General features: G+C 38.4%; 1 protein-coding gene across 2 annotated transcripts in view; it reads left to right on the forward strand.

The window, feature by feature from the left end:
* Positions 1-22,501, forward strand: part of wwtr1 (WW domain containing transcription regulator 1) — a 37,269-nt gene extending 14,768 nt beyond the window's left edge. The window contains exons 2-7 of one of the 2 annotated variants that reach the window (XM_060881085.1): positions 6,639-6,781; positions 8,907-9,020; positions 15,746-15,990; positions 18,726-18,853; positions 19,535-19,647; positions 20,102-22,501. In XM_060881085.1, the coding sequence (XP_060737068.1) occupies positions 6,639-6,781; positions 8,907-9,020; positions 15,746-15,990; positions 18,726-18,853; positions 19,535-19,647; positions 20,102-20,283 (925 nt within the window). In that variant the 3' untranslated portion in view covers positions 20,284-22,501. The remainder of the gene's footprint in view (positions 1-6,638; positions 6,782-8,906; positions 9,021-15,745; positions 15,991-18,725; positions 18,854-19,534; positions 19,648-20,101) is intronic. The other variant, XM_060881094.1, reaches the window with a different exon arrangement.
* Positions 22,502-22,916: the final 415 nt, after the last annotated feature.

Genomic DNA, 22,916 nt, shown 5'->3' on the forward strand with positions numbered 1-22,916 from the left:
CTTACATATGGACAAACCTGTGCACACAATGTGAACGTAGGTTCAACTGGAGTCTCATATCATGTGTTTGGGTATGAAAGATCTGTATCTAAGTTTAAGTTTTAAGGAGGTGTGTGTACAATGAGCAAAGCTCAGCATAGGTCCTGTTGAAATGGTGACAGCTGCTGGATTATTCCCATGATCTCCAGTTTGTGCTTATATTTAGCCCCCAACTGCACCTGTAAGCTTGCCACAGACAACAGGCTGCATCCATGATTGACATGCCAGGACACTAACAGCAACACACAGCAAACAATCAGTGCACCTTCAAAGCATGAGTGTTTTTTCAGACTGTTTGGGGTTTTAATGCTAATTCAGTTATCTTTGTTGGCACAAGGTCAATATAGTGTCTACTTAAAATGAATTCAAAATCAAGCATTAAGATCATAATAATAAAGTAGAAATCATGAAGTAATGTAGAATACAGATAAAGAAATGCACAATTACATCTGAAGTGTATGTGAAGTTTACCCACTGTTAGTTGTGCCAGCAAGAACTACTCCTCAACCAGACTGAGATTTTGTGTTCACAGAAATGAATGTAAATTCAAGCAAACTCTGGGTTATTCTGTGAAGCTTGCAATTTTTTTTTACTGCAAAATTGTGTTAACGTCATCACAACACATTTAACCAAAGCCCTCTTTGTGTCACGTGTCAAAAATGAGCCATCATAGTATTGGTTAAAATCCTGTGTTTGCAGTTTCCCCAATTCAAGTATAAAAATCCTCCTAAAATCTCTGCAAACTGCATTACAGATTTTTAAAAAGATCTATCGAAACATTTTGGCTGTAAACAATCCCAAAATAAATCTGGTGTAACTGTTCAATATCATCTGTATCTAAAGAGAGTGATGCAGCAGTGTTTTAGTGCTGTAGTCCATCCAGCTATCTCAGCTCCTCACCTGCTTCAAAAAAGATGACAAAAAGCTTCAACTTTCTTGCTATTACCATCATCAACACCACTGTGACTATCATCATTGCCATAACTCTGTAAAAATGTTTTGTACATCCCATTTGCCTTCGGGAACATTAAGTCTTTATGTTTGTTGTCTCCACCACTACACAGAATTTCATTTACAAATACCTTTGGCTTATGAATTCCTTCTGTAAATCTAGAGCCCTTAATGCTTCCCTGGTTTGTCTCTTTAGGAAGCAAAACTTTTCTTAAAAAAAAAGGCCATGACTGTACATTTCTCCAACCATTCACAAACTTTGTCTATGGTAAAACCTAATCAAACTACGTGAATAAATAGTAATACAGCATCAACCAAAAAAAAAAAAAATTCAATTTCACCAGAATCAATAAACACATCACAATTATGTCAATGTGAAGGCTGAATGTGTTTCAGGTTTCCTTTAATTTACAAATGCCTTTGACTCATTAAATTCTGATGAGTTTTCTGTTGTTGTTTGGACATTTTTAAATCAAGAATGCCTCATGAATTTTTCTAAAGTCAGTTTCTTTATTGTTGATCATTTTTTTCCGTTGTGCTTATTTTCCCTTTCTTTTAACTTTCACTTGTCCTTGGGAACTTCCATTTCACTACATTGATTTTATTGTATTAGATGGGTTCATGCAGCAATAAACCAAAACATGTAATGGCACAAAATCTTCTGAGAAAGAATACCATATTTTCCATGAAAAACCAAGACATCCAGCATGTTGCAAGTGTGGGGTCTGTTTATCTCAGCCTGTAGAACTGAAGCAGAGAGAGATAAAGTAACTTATTCTGGAGTTGAGTGACAAGGTGAGAGTGAAACACTGCAGTCAAGACCATGAACTGCACCTTCATGTGTCTTTAAACACCTCTCACTGAGGCATGGCTTGAATGTTTACGTCTAGGTGTGTGGTACAAGTGATTACTTCTGCTGGTGGGGAAGCACATTCGTCACTGGATTCACAAAGGCTGTGGGTTTAAGTGTGTGTGTGTGTGTGTGTGTGTGTGTGTGTGTGTAAGTTTAGATCTCTAAGTGCTTTGTTTTATTTTCCAGTGCTAACACATGAACTGTAAGCCTAGCTCTGAGGTGTTGTGTCCATCTGGCTATTGTTTTTTCAGCCCCACATACAGAACCCGGCTATTGTTCCTGTGTGTGAACTTCTTCTGTAAACAGAACACCACTCTCACACAAACTCAACCACGTGAAGCTCAGCCAAGCCTCGTACTGAGTGTCTACTAATCTCTGTGTTAGCTTTTTAATAGAAACATTTTGCCTGCTCCATATCTGCTTTGTTTCTCCAGCATCTTTGTAAAATTATGTTTCTGGGATTCAGGAACATTAGCGATATTAAAGTATTATTCAAACCAGTAATAAAAATAAATGACTAAATAATTACGTCACATCACAGTCAGATCATAAAGTGCTTTTTTTAAATGAAGTAAGATGATTTTAGTAATGCTTAATGTAAAAACAGGTGTTATTAATCATTTAATAAAACATTTAAAATTTTTGTTAAAATAATGTCTCTACATAAAATTGGAGCAATAAATGAAGCAAAACCTGTGTGAACAGAATAGGTTATTTAAGTAATACATTCTTGAGTTATGTATTACTTTTTATTTACTCTTTCTGTACTAAAAAAAAATCTATCTAGACCAAGTAACATTTCCTTGTTTTGTCTCTACATTAGATCAGAACCGGTTGCTAGCAGACTCTTTACAGGAAGCTAAAAGCCTCAACTATGCCTTGAAAACCTTTTTTCTTTTTTCTATAAGCATTCCAGGACTGTACATTTATCCAAGCACCACTCACACCCCTTGTTTGATGAGCCCTCTAGCTATTTCTCCATTCGTTCTCAGACCTGACCCAGGACAGAGCTGACCTGCACAGTGTGGATCTTCAAGCCTGGGGTCATAATCCCACAGCTGCTGGATGGACAGCTGCTCCACCCAGACCCTTGGGCCTCTCAGCCTGCTGCCCCATCCCCCACAATTCCCTGCTACTCATAAATCTCCCCCTGGTGGATGAGAACACCACGAACCCTGCCTGAGAACAAACAAATCAGCCGAAGTCGACGTCTTTCTTGGAAGTGCTGTTTTGAGTTATTTACCAGTTCAATGTTGATCTAGAAAATCATGAAGATAGAATTGTGGACACAGTTTATCACAGCTGATCCACCTGCATGCTTTTGGACAGGTGGGGGAACATTAGGAAAACCTGCAGACAGTCACGACCCCGGGGACTATAGTTGAAAGGCAGTTTTTCTACCATATACTCAACCATGCCGCTCTTCTTAATTTATGTTTGCTTATTTTGTCAAAAAATGCACACACAATCCAGTGGTGGATAAAAATCTCCATCTTGGCCACCTGAGGACATTCAGATTAACTGTACAGGCAATTCATTTTTTATTCATAGTTGCCCAGTAGATTTACCAACTAAAAAATGGAAAATAAAATACTTCAGACTTCTTACTGACTTGAAGAACTGTTTAAACTTACGGTAGTGTGACACATCATGTCTGTAACTATAGCATGCATTAGTCGTTTCCAAATCCCAATGCCTGATGCACTAAACATATTGGGCAGGACCTGAATTTGATACAAGTATTTGTATACTGATGAAACCAAACAAAATAAAGTTCAAAGAAAAGTCTTTTTTTTTTTTTTCAGCTAACTACATGGTTTATCGTTAAACATGTTCAGAGGAAGTAAAGATGTTAAGCCAAAATGAATAATATTTTTATATAAGCAATGTGGGGACAGAACACGGCTGCAACTTTGGCCAGCAACTTGCTGACTTTTTGTCAAAGGCACAAAGACTGTTCCATATTACAAACTTTTTGCCAAATATAGCAAGCTGGATACAAACAGAATATGCATAAATCGTTTTTCTGAGCATTTACACAAACATTGCTTTTGTGTGAACATTTATATCCTACGCCTGCTTCCGAATGTGTGTAAATTTAGGCATAAGGTATTAAGGCATTAAGACTTTTGACTTTAAAGTTATACACTATCAAATTAAAAATGTTTAGTTATTTCAAAAACACAGTAATGAATATTTTTATACAGATATTATAGCAAATTTTAAGTCAAATGAGGCTAGTTGTTTGATTAAGATGAAATTTAACTGTGCTGGTGTCTTAAGCCAAGAAAGTGCAAATGGCATGATTGATACAGTATATCTGGAAATGTTAGCACATGAAGCACTTTGGAGGCAAACTGGTATGATTTTTTCTTTTCAATCCCCTGGGATTGAAGCTGGCTTATAAATTGGTTTCCATTGGCTTATGCAAATATTTATACACAAATGTACTCAAAGTTCAAATTAATGAATGATGCCTATTTTTAGAAGAAGACACTGATTATATACTTATTTGTCACATCCAGTCTATTTAACTAGCTCACCATGAATTGTCATTTGTCTAGTCAGTTAGCTTTTGCTGATAAATTTGTATATATTGTATAAAATTTAATCGGCTAATCAGTCTGCAGCTTTACTGTAAAACAGTCAATGAATTCTTCGATTCTTCGAAAAAACTCAGAAATCAAAACGGATGATGCCCTAAATCAGCTGTGTTTTCTGAAAAACTAAAAATTATAGTGGAACAGACAGTGGTGGTGTTCTTGAGAGCTTGTCGTCAGGAGGTGATGAAAGAAACTCTGTGATGAAATAAAATCAGTTGCTAACATGTCCAGGACAGCCTGAACTATGCTTCACCAAAACAAAGGATTTTCCAATGATAGCTTACAAAACATTGGAAGACATGTCTGGAAACCCCTTTCTTAGGTATGCTTTCTCAGTGAAGAAAAGTAAATAAACTTTGTAGCTACACTGGCAAAGTCTTGACTAATTTATTCTGTATACTAATTTATACCTAAATCAATGAGTGCTTATCAGTTTCACTGTACACATAATGCAATAATTTTCTTCTTGATTCTTCCTTCTTGGCTATGATAATGAATAATCATGTAATAATGGCATGTTTTTTTTAATACTGTGATGTCGTGCCACAATTATTTTCCACATGACACATCAGTTAGTGGTGTGTCTTATGTATTGTTTTAAATCTATAAGTACTTTATACCTGTGAATTGTATATTGTGTAAGCAGTAAAAGATGTTATTGTGATGTGCTAGAGAGCAAATTTCCTGCTCTGCCAAGGTCAGGCATCAGAGTGACAGGAAACGGGCTAATCTTAACAGTGCTGTGTAAATAGGCCTGAGTGAGTCACACTGGGCTTGAGGCCCTTTGTGCGTGCGGTGACTCAGTCTACCTCCACTGACACTGCCTCGCCTCGGATTTATGTACTCAACAGGATTTGTGTACAAACAAGCCTGTGCAGCTGAGGCATCTAAATCCTGTGGATACAAACCTTCAGTTGAAACGTAATCTGCTTTAATGCCCTTTCACGCCACATGATTAGAGCCTTTATGTTTTATGTTTAACATTCATGAGGTGCATGCAGTGTTTAGGCACCTGCAGTTGTAGGACATGAATCTAGGACAGAGTTCCAGGAGAGCTGTTGAGTAATTTGGAATTGCTGCCGTGTGTGAATGAAGTATTGGAGCAGTTCGCATTGTGAAAGATGTGTGTGTGGTGAACCTGAGAGTTCAAGGTCAAAAGGTCTGTGAACATCATAGATTCCAAGGTAGAAAAACACACTTAAAAGTTATGAGCCTGTAGAACACACTGTAGTGTACAGTATATGGATTGTACCAATCACCTTTACCCAGCATATACTCTACAGCATCACCTTGACTACATGACAAGACAATCATGACTGCAAGTTCCCCTTTTTTGTTTTTGAGTAAATAACTTGAAACTCTTACTACATCTATCTATATTTGGAGTTAATGCAGCTACACTAGGCTGAACTACCAGCATTCCTACAGTGTAATGTTTTCATAGTTCACTGAAAAGATTCACGTTACTGCTGTAATGGTCTGATTTGAGTTAAAGTTTAGAATATTGTTTAGGGTTAAATGTAGTGTAAACACAGAATAAAATGTAAACTTGCCACAGACCTAAAGATTTCTTTTTGTATTTAATTTACTTTACTAAACTAAAGGGCTAAATTATGAAAAATCCAAATGGAAAATGATCCCATAATACCTTATGAAAAGGTCAAAACCTGTGTAAATTAAGTCCATTTAGGCCTAACCAGTCACTTTTTTGAGCTAAAATGAAGACAAACAAATGCAGCTTGCCATGCTACCTAGAAAATACAGAAATTTATAAATCTTTACTATATTATATCATGTACAGTAGAACATCTGCCACACGTAACCACACAACATTTGAATGAGCTTTTATTATAGAAATGATGGAGTATAAAAACACATTAATATAATCATGTGATATATCTTGCACTGTTAGAGCTGTTATTATACAAACCTTTTAACCAATTAGATTCGAGAATTGGTATAAATCTCATGTATAAAATAAATTCAGTAGATCCTAGAGCTGCATAGGTAGTTTTTTGGGTTGGAAAAATGGAATGGAAAAATGGAATGGAAAAATGGAAAAATGGTTTTTTGGATTTCTAATGGAAATCTTTTTCTGCAGCTAAATTATTGGATAATTTTAAAGAGATTCAGATCGAGCAGGTCTGCAGCTGTATGGTACTTATTTTGCGTATGTCTTTTTCTCTTTGCAGTCACGTTGAGAAGATAACCACATGGCAAGATCCTCGCAAGACATTGGCGGCCAACATGAATCAGATGAGTCTTCACGCACAGGCCACCAGCAATAATGGTGGCGTACAGGGGCGCTCCATGGCCCTGTCACAGCCAAACCTTGGTGAGGTCCTTTACACTCATGAATCTCATGTTCTCTTCCAACACTTTGTCTAAATATTACCTTAAAGGAAAAAACTTCCTTAAAACCCTTCCAGTAGGTTTGAACCATGTGGTATACTGTAGATTCTACAGATTCTACTGTAGATTCTACTGTAGATTCTAGAATTATTTTTATAATTAAACTAATTAATGCTGAAAGTATGACAAATTTCATATGATTATTGTAACAGTTGAGCTCAAGTTATCACAAAAGTTATTGCTGAGACTTGGATGTAGTAGTGGAATACTGAAGTGATCATTTAGTAGATCACTAAGAGTTTACTATGTCTGTTTACATTAATCTAGGTGATACCAAAAATACCACATGCCAACACAAATGCACTTACACACACAGTAACAATCACATCATGGCTTTTTATCAGTACAGGCATATTTGGACTGACTGAGTGCATATGGAATATGTCTGAGATTTCCAGTAGTGATGAAGGAGAAAGTCCAACAGTCTGCTAGCTGATGCTTTGTAAAAAACTTTAATAGTGTTTCTTTGGCCACAGTGAGTGAATGCTGAGACCGGCTGTTTCAGAGTCTGTAGCGTGAGATGTCTCGTTTGTTCTGGAGACAGACACAGTGAGCCTCTGGCCAGTGGCATAGGCTGGAGCTCTTTCCCTCCTCATGAAGCCAGAACAGCAAATTACTTCCAAATGTGTTTGCCTTGTTCGACTCTTTTCTCCTCACAAATCCTGGTTTGTGATGAAATGGAAAAAAGGTGTGTCTTATATTGTTGCCAGTCTTTTAAGGGATTCCAGAAAAAGTGTGAGAGAGCGAGATGCAGAGAGAGACACGTCTTCCATTTCATACGTTTATCAGATCATCTTGAGTTTAGGAGGATCAATCTCTAGGATGATTTACCCTGCATTTTGAGGAATACCTGTATTGACTTTACATTTAATGGGTACAGGTGTAGGTATTCAGACTGGATGGATTCCTGGTCATCCTGTGAGCTGGATTATTACAAAAGCCTGCACTCTGAGTTCCAGTTGAGGCAGGAGGAAGTGGCTGCTCCTTGGCCTTATCATATTTTGTGAACAGAGGCATTTAGCCTGTAAGAACAATGAACACACCATCCTGCTTGACACGTTCAGACCTTTCTGTAAATGAGCCACATCTCTTTACCTTTTTTAAACAGAAACAGAAAGGTGTTTACTTTACATGTATAACAATGTAGTGCGGATTAAAGGAAGATAAATTTAAAGGTCTTTCTTTGGTTCCCGCAGTAATGTATTACTGAAATATAGAGATTCTAACCCAGGCACAAGAGGTTCTTAAAATCCAAGAATATACAATATGAAAACATACTTTTACAACTCAAGGTATAAAAGACATGTCCTTAAATGTACCACCCTGGTGATGAAAAAAATAATGGTTCAGATTCAGCTCGGTTGTCTTGCTGGATAAAGTGTTTATATAGACAAGATAAACCAGCAACAGCATCTTGACACTCCTGACTACCAGATGTGGTGTTGTATAAGATGCCACCAGACACAGTGCTGGACATCTTAGTTTGAGAGTATGATGGACAGTGGGTTATTCATGCAAAGCCCAAGGCCCAGAGACCTATTACTCATTCCCATCAGTCTCTCTATCTTCTTGCTCTCTTTCTTTCGCTCTTTTTCTCTCAGTACAGTTCATCCCCCAACTCCCGCCTCCATTTTTCCAGTAGAACAATGCTAGCTTGCTGGCAGACATCCCACACTTGTCAAGAAGGGATTTCTTGCTGCCTTTGTTGTTTTGATGGATTTTTTTCCATTGCTTTGTTCTCCTCTCCTCAGTGCAGGGCCTGACATGTTACCTTTCCCCCCCCAGACTCCAAACACTGCTAGGTTATGAATTTACACAAAGGCAAAATGAATAGCTTGACCTTGCTTTATTTAGCTGTGTTTACAAGATCACGCTAAGTTGCAAGTCTCATTTCTGAGACAGCATATGATTTTTGATGATTTTCACTCCTGATCTTCATTTGGAAAACGTAAGCCCTGAAACGCATAGAAACCAAATCTCAAGCAAAAGGTAATAAAAGGACACCTGGTTGATCTGGAGCTGTTGTTGTGCTGTTGCTGCTTAAACAGGACAGCTGCCGGAAGGCTGGGAGCAGGCAGTCAACCCTCAGGGAGAAATTTACTTCATTGACCACAAAACTCAGAGCACATCGTGGCTCGACCCCCGTGTGGACTCTCGCCTCAGTAAGTACTGTTCCCTCCCCACGTTCCCTCCCTTCTAGAGTTTTTGTTTTTTTAGAAACAGACCAACCTGCTCATTGATTCCATTCCTCCAAGCCTTTATGCCTCTCCAACCCCACCTCACTTCTTTACCTCTCCAGAATCCTTTCCTCCTCACCTTTTACACTATCCAGAAAGAATGGATCATACACGGAGGCTTCTGCTAATGAACTTGCTCAAGCATGCTTATATTCGGGCTTGAGTAGAGATGGAGATGTGCAGTAGCCCATAGTATTGCAAGATCACTGTTCATTTTGATCTACTTAGTGTCAAAATCACAGCTTTTAATGGGTGTGTTTAGAGTGAATCATTTTAACGATCAAGTATAATTACAGCCAACCCTGATTATGACACTGCTTACCTTTGCCTGCTAATTTGCATGCTGTTTTTGTGAATGTGGGTGAGCATTTATGTGTAATTTATCAATTGAATACCTTGTCTTTAATCTGTCTGTTCATTTGGATGTGTGTGGGTGTGGGAGAGTGGGAGTGGTGGTCTCTTTTGATGAAAGATTGTGGCTCTCCTGCAGTGAACGGCTGGGGAGAGCCTAGGGCAGGAGTCCCGTTAGACCAACTTATACTTTTGTCTTCCCCACTACTGTCTTCTCTTCAGGAGGAAATGGTGAAAAGTTCCTGACGACCAAACATCTACAACCCAGTATAATTTTTTGTAGTTTTAAATATCAGGGTACTAGTGCTTTAAACAACATTACTAGTTGACTCTCTAATATCTCCACTGTGTTTATGGGAAAAAACAGAGGATTAAGGGAGGTTCTGAATTGATTTTGGAGGCAGTAGTAATGTTAGCCAACTAGTCTTTTTCCTTAATAGTGAATGACTTAAAGAAAGTAGCATATCAAAGGTCCAGTGTCATTACTTAGCAATTAGACCTTCCTTTATTCTACTATTTCAGAAGAAAATACACACTTTGTGTATATTTGGTTTAAATACACTTCCATAAAGTGAAGTTGCTGCAAAACATATCAACTTTTTCATGTTTCCATTTAAATGCATCTTTAATAAAATGCAGTAATTTATGTTTCTAGCCTCTTTTAAGAATCCTAGTGAAAATGTTTCATCGTTCATATTTGCACCCAATTTAGTTACTACCCATTTCTACCTACCAAATATATTTCTCTTTATAAGATATATATCAAATCTAAGCTGCTGAAATTTCAACTAATGAGAATGTAAATTTGGCTAATGGTTATAATGCCCATGGCTACTGTATAATAACTATAAAGGTAACTGTTTTTTATGCTAGCGAGCTTAGTTAATGGTTCTTTTCACACCAGTATAATACATAGATATCTCTTTTTGGCTTTCTTTAATCCTGTTAGCATGAAATGGACTGCCATTTTAGACTGCCAGAAGTAATTTTCACTTGAGTCATTACACAATGTTTTGTTTGTTTATGTAAGTGTTTTAGATTTTTTCTTTTTGTCAGGGTGAACTTTAACACCATTATGTCATTGCAACATTTGGAATGGCTAAATTCGGCACTGCCGCTTTAAAAATGTTGTTTATAAAAGGTTATAAAGTAATGCCCATCCCCCACCTACCACCCCATCTTTGTGTGCAAAGTAAAATGGATGCCATATCCATGTACTTTTAATGTGTTGAGCTTCTGTTAATTACAAACATCATGTAGGATGATTTATTAGCCTTTGTATAAGAAGTATTTTTTTTATCCACACATTTTAACTTGTATGGTTAGTGTAGCATTTCTGTATACCATTGTAAGTGTTTACAATCAGTACAAATGTGTGTTGTACGACTGCTTAATGCTGGTCATATAGCCTTTTTCCAATCTGGAAGACTGAGCAAAATCATTACACATTAGATCTATTAAATCAAGACCTGTGGGAGCGTGCCAGAAACTTTCCTTGTTTACATGAACCACAGTGTACAGATTTGGAAATGGACAGCATAAAGTGCCTCAATTTACACTGTTGTTTGTTAACCCGGTGTCATACAGGAGTTTATGTGGAAATATGCGTTGATCTTACCAAAGCATTATCCTCAGGAGAGTTGGTGTGGAGTGAAAATGGTCCAACTAAAAGCGAGACCTTTGTCAAAGATTCCTCTAGGAGGGGAAGACTAAGGGAGTGAAGGAAAAAAGGAAGGAGGAGAGTAAGGGAAGGCAGGGGTGCTGTGCGTGCGAACAGCATTATTGCTAAAGTCCTGATCCCCCCCTCCACCCTCTAGTGAATCTAAGCACATATACTCAAACTCGCCCATACTCCCTCTCAACTCTCGGCTGCTCGCTTCAGGCGACTTAATCTTGAAAGCATGTGACCTTACGATGGAGTGCGTGCACGCACTCTGTATATTTCCAGCACTCTGTGTTTTATTAGACATAAGATTTTGTTAGAGATTTTCAGTGTAGAACCTAAACTCTGTGACTTCAAGTTAATGAAATGGCTGAATACAAAGTCATCTGGTTTATAACCAGTCATTTACAGTGATTGTACACACTCAGGGCTTCAATGTGAGGTTCTAATGTGTTGCAGATTTTTGGGACTGGAAGCATTTTTCCATTCACTTGTTTTTTTTGGTGACCCTATTGGACAGCTGACGCCGTTTCTGGGAAATAAATGAAACAAGAAGGCCTTTGTTGGCAGTGCTAAATGACTACTCAGGCCTCACTGTCTCACCCCAATTTCCCTCCTCCTCCTCCTCCTCTGTGTCTCATACACATATGCTCATTCTGTCACTCGCTCTTTTCTCCACGCTTTTGCTGTTGCTCTTTTGCCTGACCCCAGCATTCTGCTGTCCTCCTCCTCCTCCCAATCTATTTCTATTTCTCCTATTTCTCTACTGACTATCTGCTCTTCTTTCCACACCCCACCCTGCTTTCGTGACTAAGCAAGACAAGAGCCGGCAGGCTCTCATGGGTCTCTCCCCAACATATGCTTTCCATCACAGTGGTTAGTGGGATGGTTAGTACTAGCAAGCTTTGCAGGACATCTTGTAAAGGAATGACTTGTTGGTAGAGGAGGAAGTTGTGTGTGGTAGTGTTAGCCTGGAGTGGAATCTTCTCACCTGTTGCCTGGGGTCTGTGGCCTGTGTGAGCTAGCAGTGGCTGGTAGGGAAATGTGCTAGTCCGATGAGCTAGACTTGCTCCAGATTTCACCAACAAGTCTGATATTTATTTCCACTACATGCAGCCAAGATCCTTCTATTTTTACTGGAAGAAACAGACATTAAAAACTTTCAAACTGAATGTATATTCAATCCAGTTACTATATTTTGTGGCCTGCTGTTATAAATGTTTTCCCCCACAAGAAACCGATAAAAGGAGGAACAGATACTACAATCAAATCAGATTGTAGCTCTCAAGATTTTGTGTACAAAAGATATCAGACAATCTGTGCTGCAGATGGAGCCACTGAGCTTGAGACAAGTCTGTCCAGAGAGCATGTGGCCCTGAGGACTTATTTTTACAAATTATGTTTGCTGATTATGTTACTAACACTAATGTAATAACTGGTTTGCACTATAAAGTGGAATTATGTGGCGGACACAGACAAGCCGAGTTATACACACAGTGTTATAGGAAATATCAGCACTCTTAGTGTGGCTCAATCAGATTACTGGACCAGAACTAACTACTATATATTAATATTTAATATAAAAATATATAACATTTTTATAACAGCAGCTCCTACAGAAGTGTGTCAGCCAAGTTTATATTATATTTATTTGTTAAAAAAAAAAAAAAAAAAAATCAGTTTTTTTTCAAACATGAGTAATTCTTCAGAAAAGTTGGCCTTTTTTTGGTCTTACACTTGAAGAAAGAGTAAAAAATTCATGTCCATTGTATTTTCTATTTCTTTTTCCAAACCTTGCAATAAAACTGTGCTTTATTATCTGGTCTTCTGGGAGATAACCGTAGGAGAAACTTTAACCACTGTGCAATGGCTTCCCCATATGTGCAGTTGAGCACCACTTACTATCCGAGATGTTGATAAATTGTATAAGCCCTGTTGTGTATAAAAAGTTGTCTTAAGGTTTAGTTAAACTTTTTTCAGACCAAATCTTATTTTCAGGTTGCAAAATCTTTAAAATGACTAAGAAAAGTGCATGGATCTGAATAATGAGAATTGTAGCTCAGGGCTTCACTGAGATTTCATTCAGTTCATTTAGTATTATTGAAAGAAATCTTCATCGTCGGTGTACTCAAACACTCTGAGATGAAGCTGTAAATTTTCCAACATGAGAATGTCTTCAGGACATACAAAGACTTAGATATTTAAAACAGATTTTTACAAAAAGCAGAACTGATTCTGACAGCCTCAGGTGGTTTTCTAAGTTCAGCAGACAAGTCCAAAACACATCTGTGTTTTGTTGGCATTTTGACCTTTCATTGATGATTGTCCAACTAGTTCCAGTTAAATAGGTAATTGATTGTCTGTCTGCTGGCCTAAGGAGCAGGACAGTAATAAAAGAGATTTAAACTTTTCTTTTGTCTGTGTAAGGGACGACATCATTTAGTCTAACAAGAAAATTGGTCAAGTGCCAGTTCATGTGTTATTTTCAAGCAGCTCTTTAGTGCATTATGTAAGCCTCCCTGAAGGAAGCCATTTATAGTATAACTATGGTGCACAACAGATGGTGGACATGGACATGTTGACCTTTTCAGGTAAACTTGCAGGTGAAATTGAGAAGGAAAAAAAACCCTACTTTATTCCTAAATCTCATTGAAGTTCCAGGGCTTGAATCCTAAACTCTGGCTAATCCAAAAGATTGACAATTTATGCTCTGTGACCAAGCACAAGGTGCTACCAAGATGGAGCAGAGCAACAGTCCAACAGCTATTCTACTCACAGACAGGCTCCTTTTTGTACTCACAGGCACCCTTTATCCACATCTGGTGTTTCCAGGAATGTCTTCCCCATGTGAGAGCAGTTTACACAACAGATAAACACACCACACACGCTGAGACATACACATGAGCCAAACTGGAGCAGCTTGTTTTTACTATGAACTGTCATGTACTGAACGTTCCTCACAGTGGAAAGATCCCTTACTTCGGAATAATAACCTCACCTTATTAGTTGACAATAAAATAAACCTGATGTGAGGTGAAGTAGATATGGGAGGTCTGGATGTGATGGAAATCTATTGTCTTGGCAGCTGAGTGGAATTCTCTTGTGTGGGGTCTGTGTGCTGTTGGCCAGGTCTGTCCTGTGCTACATCTTTGTCTCTACCTTGTCCTTGGAGCATGACTTCTTTATCACTGCCTGTATAGATCAGAGGACATTTCATTTTTTTAAAATAGAACAAACTAGAACAGGATTTTAATAGTCAACTCAAATGGTCAATTTTGTTTACATAGTGTTGAATTCACATGTTTCCAATGAACTTCAGATTGATGTTGGATCTCAGTGAAGTTATATGGAGGAACCATATCTGGTATGCTATCTGATTACCTTTAACCCGATCATTTCTTAAGCAGGAAAGTGTACTGGCTAGTTCACTTTAGCACAGAACATTTTGTTTTTCTTTTGTCAGGTTTAATTGCTGTTAAATAAATCTCTTTTCAACAGACATTATTTATTTATTTGTTTGTTTGTTTGTTTGTTTTCATGTAAATAACATTATACACTGTGACAAACACTAGTTAGTTTGCTAGCAGTTCATTATTTGTCCTACTATTATGGCTTTTTTATTAAGGAACAAAATATTTGTTCATGTACATTTTTACAAGTGAAAAATGCAAGCTAAGCTAATGTTCAATAATTAACTGTCCTGCTAACTTGATAAGCAGTTTAGCACCGCCATGGACATTTAGCTAGCAAGACAACTCATCTTTCAGTGTAAACCTAGATGATCTGCTTGTGACAAATATCACCTAGGGTTCTTGCTAAATTGCATAGTGATGGTATTATTTTAGCTACCAAGACATAGGAATCTTTTCGTTTCATATTTATGTATATTTGTAATTCTTTTTTTTTTTTTTTTTTTTTTTTTTTTTTTTTTTTTTTAAAAGAGATGGGTTTAGAGATGATTCTAGGCAATTTGTTGAGATACATATAGGATATATATAATGGATTATATGCATAAGCACACACATCTGTGCTTCTCCATGTGGGAGAACTTAAAGAAAAAATAAGTATCAGAATCATCATTATTTGTGTAGAAATTCCATATTGGTGTATTAAGTAACCCAGTAGAAAAAACTGTGTCCTTTAGCTCTCCTACAGTACCTTACCACACTGCGTCTCTACATCTCCTGTGCTGATTAGATTGGGCTTACTGTTAGTATGCTAGCTTGAAGCTGCTGTGATCTGGTCCGGTCGTGTTCTCTCCTTTCTGGAGTTACCATGTGTGTGTTTGGGTGTGCATGTGTAAGAGAGACAGAACTGTCAGTAGTAGAGTTTTGCGTCATACTTAACGGTAAACACTTTGCGGATGAGCGCCGTGCTGTCAGTGTCTGCGAGTTGTCTTAAAGTGTTTGTGTCTCCACCATGGCGCCTCGAGTTGTCTTTGGTTTATCCTCAGTCGTACATTACACCCCCCCACACCCGAGAGTGCACTGGTCTAGCCAGCTGTGTCGTAACATCATTCATCTGCTGTTCACGTGAAGCCCCCATGAAGTCTTAAACAGTACAGAATAAGGACATATAAGTCTCTCTGGAGGCAAAATTCCATTAAAAATCTCTTCTTTTTTGTGTCTCCTTATAGTGATGTCCCAGCATCAGCACCATCTCCAGCATGCTCAGCACCAGCAGCAGCAGCAGGTACAGGCTCAGTCTCAGGCCCTGGGTTCAGGTGGCTCCATGCCCCATCAGCAGAGCTCCCAATCTGCTATGATGGGAATGGGGAACCCGTTGAGTGCTCAGCAGCAACACCAGCAGAAGATACGACTGCAGCGCATCCAACTTGAGAGGGAACGCATTCAGAGGAGACATGAGGAGCTGAGGAGACAGGTATTTTTTACAAAATAATCACATTATTCTTTCCACAGAAAGCGGGCATGAAAACATCTAGCTGTGTGATTGAAACAATTGTGAGTTCAACTGCAACGTTGAAATTCTTCCTCTGCAAGGTTGAACTGCCAGAAACAGTGGATCGACCAATATTTTTTAGGACAGAATTTTTAAGGTTGATGGTATCCCAAGTTTGTGACCTAGTGAACCACTGGTGATGTATTCATTGATTTGAGACTTCAAAGCACTTTTGTACATCACTCTGTATAAGGACATGTGCCAAAGGTCACAAATGTCAATGGAAATATTGCTAAATAAAAACTAGTGAACAGACTGTGGAAAAAAATGGTTAAACTTTTTTAACTCATTTTATAAATTATTGAAATTTATGATAATTTTAGGTGTAGGGGGAAAACAGTCACTTAGTAAATAGCATATTTGCCCTACACCTTCAGGCTGGAGGTGCTGCCCTGTGTGTGTAGAGTTTGCATTTTCTACCCCCTGCTTTGGGGGTTTCCTTAAGGTACTCCAGTTTCCTCCCTGGTATCCCTGGTGAGTGTGTTTGTTAGTGAGTGAGTGTGATTGTGAGTCAGTGATTGTGCCCTATGATGTCCAGGGTGCCCCCCCCAAACAAACCCCTGCCGTGGCTGACCACCTGAGACCTCCTGAGTCCCTGTGGCCCTATATGTATGTGTATATGTACTGCAGGTACGTTAGGCAGGATGATGAATGTAAATCTAATGAATCTCATTTATCTTATTTCATTTACTGACTTACTTTATTCATTTATAAGAGTTAATGTACTTTAGTAAAATCTAAAATAATACATATAATTTATTTACTCTGCATTTAAAAGATCTGAAATGTATACCACACCAGAATGTACCTTACTAGGGATAGAAATATTATTCTCACTTTGAGTGCACAATTGAAAGAAAGAAGGGCTTTAAAAATGACATGGTAAAATGACACAGTGAGACTCCTTGTACAGACCTGTACACAAACCCAGGAGCTCTAAGAAGTACTTTCTGAACAAACTAGTTGTTTAGGAATACCACATTACTTGTGTAAATTCTCCAGTGATCAATTTACAAATACATTCAAACATATCCAGCATGTTCCGGTGCCATCTAGTTGGAGGTGACATTTATCATAATTTGCTTTCCTGCTGATGAATAGAGCTGATGTTGACTGTGTGTGCGTGCACGTGCGTGTTTTACACACTTTGACTGTTATCAGACAGCACAGTGTGTCTGGAAAAGGGATGGATTGGAGTCTGAAAGGGAAAAACACAGAGACGGGTCCAATAAAAACATGTGAGCCACATGGCTTTTGTTTGGAAAGTCAGGAGGCATCCTGTTAAAGTTTGAGCAGTTCAGGATAGCAGAGGACTAATCGTAATTGCTTAGCCCTTTCCCCCTCTTTCCCCATCACTCGTTCATCATGGCGGCACAGACAATGTGAAGGTTGTGATTTGTGTTGCTCTGAAAAGAGGCCTTGTTTGTGTCGACTTTTCTGCCTCAGGTCCCTCCCATCAGCTGTGCTGGGAAATGAACTGACCGGAAAGAGGGGGTATATACAATCCATCATAGTGTCCACTAGTGGTGGTTTTGTTTTTCCTCTTTCTGTTGCATAAAACGTGGTGTTTGTCAGAGAAAGAGGACATATCGACAAGAAGAGTGTTCAACAGTCCGACTCATTAATTCATCAGCAGAACTGTTTACGACGTGCCTGCCAAAATGGCCGTCCATGAGGTCCATGAGTGTTAACCTCTCAGCACAGATGTTTAGCTTACCCAGAAGTCTTTGGGTTGTTTTGCGTACTATGCCGTACAAGATCTCTATGCTGAAGACAGACGACTTTGCGTAATGTGGCTTTCTGTATGTGAGGAAAAGAAAGGGAGGGAAAAGGGGAGATCAGTAGTATAAACAACTGTGTTTCTTTTCCTAGTCTGTCCATGTTAAAATTGATGACTCAGACAAGTTAAGTTGGCTTTTGGCACTGGATGGTTTCCACTGTTTTTCTCCTCAGGACTGCGGTAGTGCAGCTGTTCGGTTAGCAGACTACGCCCTAAAGGCAGCGCTGAGGGAAGAGCACTCCTCCACATTACCATTATAACACGTCCACGAGCAGCGCAATACAGCTCCTGCACATGTTCACAATCACTGCTCCTCACGCAGGCTCATAAACGTCAACTTCCTACTCGGAGACCTTGCAGGCCAAAATCCCTTATTTCCATAAAGGGACAGTTTTCCAGAAAAGCTAGGCAAATGAGAGTACTTACTGTAGCTGGAACAGTCCATGTGTACAGATGTATATGCTGGCCAGAATAAGATGGTCATGTATTTACAGAACTTCTATTACTTGTTAGCTTGTAGCTTAGAAAACTACTTAATTAATTCTGTGAATTTTCCAATACAATAGCTTCATAGCTCCACACACACACAACTGATCTGTAACTGATCTGTCTTTGAACCAACAGTCTGAAAGCCCCTGCAAGCTGTAGGGTCAACTGAACAATCTGGCTATTGATATTTGAGAGAACTATCATCATGTGTAAAAATATCTATGGTGAAATTTCATAATTGTGGATATTTCAGTAACAAACCTGACTATTTCTTTTGTTGCTATGTCATGATAAAAGACTCAAGCCTGCTTTAACTAATGTTTTTCTACAGTATGTTTTGTGGCTTTTTGATAAACAGCATCAGGTTACAATATTTATTTTTCACCAGGAGGTGGCGCTCTGCAGACAGATCCCCATGGATTCAGACAACATGGCAAACGTTGCTCCTACCATCAACCCAGCCGCCATGAACCAAGGCACTGTGCCAACCAGCAGCTCAGACCCCTTTCTGAACAGGTAAGCCCTTCCATCCAAACTTAGATCTCTGATTCTCTGATATTTTATACCGTTTTGTTGTATTAGTTCACTTATTTCCCTTTGCATTCACATTCCGTCTTGAACATTCCTATAAGAGAATAGAATTGCTTACTCTGTGTATTAATGATGCAGCTGAAAGTTTGGTTTAAGCATTTGATCCTGTGATACTTGATATTTTGCTTCACATTTCCTTGAACCACGTCTTTCTTTAAGGAACACTCTAGTGTTCTGGATAATCTTCACCTGTAATGTATATGAGATTACTAACATTACACACATTTCCCTGTACTGAGACAAGAATGAAAACGTGTTCAACTGAAACTCACATGTAATAGGAATCAAAGAGCATCTGTTTAGGGCCATTTTTGTGTTACAAATCATAAGAAAATCTTTAGTAAGATGTTCTCTAAAACTTTCCATTTTATACAAATTTACAGTGAGCAGATTCTTTACTTACTTAGCAGAAGTGTGTGAAAAGTTTTTTCAATAAAGACTAAAGAAAAGTTTATTAAGTGTTAAAATTTCTTGAAAAGGAGAAATCATTTCCCGGCTGTAAGATTTTTGCAGTGTCCTCTTGGTACAGGGAAGCACTTATTTATTGCTGTTTGGCCTTCAGAATTTTGGAGTGGGTTATCAGCGCCTGTGTGTGTTTTCCCACAGTGGGCCATACCATTCACGTGAGCAGAGCACGGACAGTGGCCTGGGCCTGGGCTGCTACAGCATCCCCACCACTCCTGAGGACTTTCTCAACAACATGGAGGAGATGGACACAGGTAAGGTGTAGTCTTCTAACTTACACGCAAATGGAATAACAGGGCAATATCGCCATTGTTTATTATTTAATAGTACATAAAACATACTCAAATAAAAAATAACATTAACTCAAAAGAAGTGCACAAAAATGTAATTGTATAAGTAGATAGAAAAGAACCAGAGTCATGATTTCTGATATTTGTAATGAGTACCTCCGGATATATAAATTAATGTTTTGGTTTTGTTGTTTTTTTTCACATGGAAATGCACGTATTATTTTTAAATTAGACTCTGATAAATAACAAATTTCTGTCCTTTATGGGATATAAATTAGACCCCTACAAATTTAATTTCCTGGTTCAAAGGCTATTAAGTGTGAACATGGTGTGTGATGTATGAATCATTAAGTGAACAGTGTTACACCTGAAGTTTTTAGGAGGTTAAGATTCACCGCTTGGCTTTCTCTGTATGCAGGTGACAACATGGTGCCAGTGAACATGAACGTGCCACAGCAGAGCCGTTTCCCCGACTTCCTAGACTCCATGCCTGGCACCAACGTGGACCTGGGCACCCTGGATGGCACAGACCTCATGCCCATCCTTAACGACGTGGAGTCTGTCCTGAACAAGAATGAGCCTTTTCTCACCTGGCTATAAAGCAGCGCTGAGTTTCAAAGAGAAAGGCTAAAGACTTTTAGCAGCACTGCTACCTTTCTGAATTTTAACTCAACCAGTTTCTCCACTCTCTCATTTGTAATGTGCCTATATTGCTCTTTAAAAAAAAAATTCTGATTACTGTAAATATTTTGAGTGAAGAGCACAACAAAAACCAAAGTGTTCAGCCTAAGAACAAAGAACAAGCATACGTCAATCAAATTTGTTCAGGTGTGGTGGAAAAATTCATGTCTTTTGTATATACTGTAGGATAGAGTAGGTTTTAACTGTCACTGAGTGTAGCTTGATCAAAAAATGTCATTCCTCTGGCTTTGGGCAGGACTAAGCAGCACTTTGTTGCTGTCGGTCTTCATAAATATATCTTGATGTAGGAACACTTGGTAGGCACCAGCAGAGGGAGCTACTGCCTCCACTATTAACCGGAGACTATGTTGGCTTCAATGATGTACGCGTATTAAGCACGTTAGGCAGTTCACCATTATCTGCACTAGAGGGGAGCCATACTGATCAATTTAGCATTCAAGCGGCCTTATGAACAAACTTTCCTTTTCTTCGAAGATATCATATACGTTTCCTACTGTACTCAATTTCAGCACAAAAGCTTTTGTCATAACTTGATTTGAAGTGTAGTTTCAAAAGAAACAATATTTCATTCACATTTAGAGGTTTATACTCATGCTGATCCCAGTTTAGCTATTGTGTCAAGTAAGCTCCTGCCTCTAAAATACGGCAGTTTGCATCTGTAGACCTACATTTTATATCATGTACTTTTTGTGTACTGCTTCAGTATTTTTTTTTAACACTAACTATTCTAGACGTGTCCCTTGACATCTGGTGCATTTTATGAATTTTTGATAGAGTTTGCCTTTTTAGTATTTATCAAGAGCTATGATTTTTTTTTTTTAATAGAGTTTTAGTTGTTTTTTTTTTTTTTTTTATGAGATTGAAATTTCAAAGCACTACAAATCAGCACGGGGTTGAGTTGGATCCTATAAGTAAATGTTGAAGTTTTATGTGACGGTTCCTGCTCTGTGTTTCTTCACTGTACTGTGAGGTTCTTTGATCCGTTTAAGCCGAAGCAGACTACGTGTTGGACTCTTCCTCACAGTAGGACTGCCTTTAACTCAGTGGTAAACAGGTTTCCGTAATAATCTGCAGGGAATATGCAAAACATTAAACAAAAAGAACACAAGTATTTTCTAGCAGCCAGAAATGATCGTCTCTGTATTTTAGGGGATCAAATAACGACAAACACTTGGAACTGGATGAGCGTGGGTGATCACATGATCATGCTTTATTTCTTTACTTAAGCTGAAATAAAACTTTTTTCTATGTCTAATGTTTTTGTATTGGATGTTAAATGACTTGTTAGCTATTCCTAGCATTGGTGGTGTATAAAGCCATCTTATATTGACTACGCAGCATATCGTTATTTTGTATACTGGCAATAGTTCAGGGGCGATGGATGGATGCATGGATAGATTGATGGGCTTTGTCAGTGACTGGGTGGGTGGGGGTTAGTGGTAGAGGTGATGCACTATCATTAATTCTGGGTTAAACTGAACTCATGAAATCCTTTAGTCAGGATTGAATGGTTACGTACTGAATCAAGTACATGCTGAACACAGCTGACCACTTTCTTAACGTGTAAGCGAGACAAAAATGTATGTGGGGTTTTTCCTGTCGATCCACTGAGAGGAAAGGCCAGTCAGTAAACAAAGAGTGGTTCCTGAGTGGCTTCCTGCTATTTTGTTCTATACATAAAGTGATTATTCCAGGGCTAGAGCATGGTGCAGGTTATTGTTAATAAGCACAGTGCTGACATCTGATCATCTATGCATGTTTGAGCAATACATTTACACAAAGCAATATGTTGAACAGAATGAAGCAGGTGTTTTTACTAGTTTATTGAGTGGTGTAAAAAAGTGAGCCTTTGTAGCATTATCTAAAATTATGGGTATGTAGCACACGCACTACCTATCCACAGTAACACGGGGAGGTTGTGTTTGTTAGATTCCAGGGATGTTGGAGGAAGGCTTGGAAAACACGCATATACACACTGAAATAAAATGACCGCTTACTGTATTTGTGGGATGTATGGAGGCGATTGTAAGAACTATAATCTCACAAAGAATTCTGAAACTGATGTGTAACTTGTTGAGCAACCAAACAAAAAAAATTAATAAAATCGTGTACCACAGATTGTATGAGTTAAAATTTGTGTTCTACCGAAACATAAGGTTATTCTTGATGGGTTCAGGGTTACATTAATTGTTAATAGTGGAAGGAGAATAATTATCATTATAAAACTGCACTTTGTATTTCTTGTGATTTACTATGGACCATTTATTCACAGTTGCTAAGTAGGCTTTTTTTTTTTACTTCTCAGTCAACAGTCAGAAGAAAAATCTGTTGTTTGACTTGTGCAAAGAAATGATTTCACTTAAAATATATCTGCATAACCTGCTCCAGTTATTCAGTTATGAATTTCACAGTTGTGGTGGCACCCGCTCTTAATGCAGAATTAACACAGTGTTGAGTTTGTGATCTTGTCGCTAGCTATGGTCACTTGCTGACTTGGTTCCTGGGAACAAATCTAATAACTTCTTAAGCTG

Source organism: Tachysurus vachellii, chromosome 1 (genome assembly GCF_030014155.1).
Source record: "Tachysurus vachellii isolate PV-2020 chromosome 1, HZAU_Pvac_v1, whole genome shotgun sequence".
In the NCBI taxonomy this organism is placed as follows: Eukaryota; Metazoa; Chordata; class Actinopteri; order Siluriformes; family Bagridae; genus Tachysurus; species Tachysurus vachellii.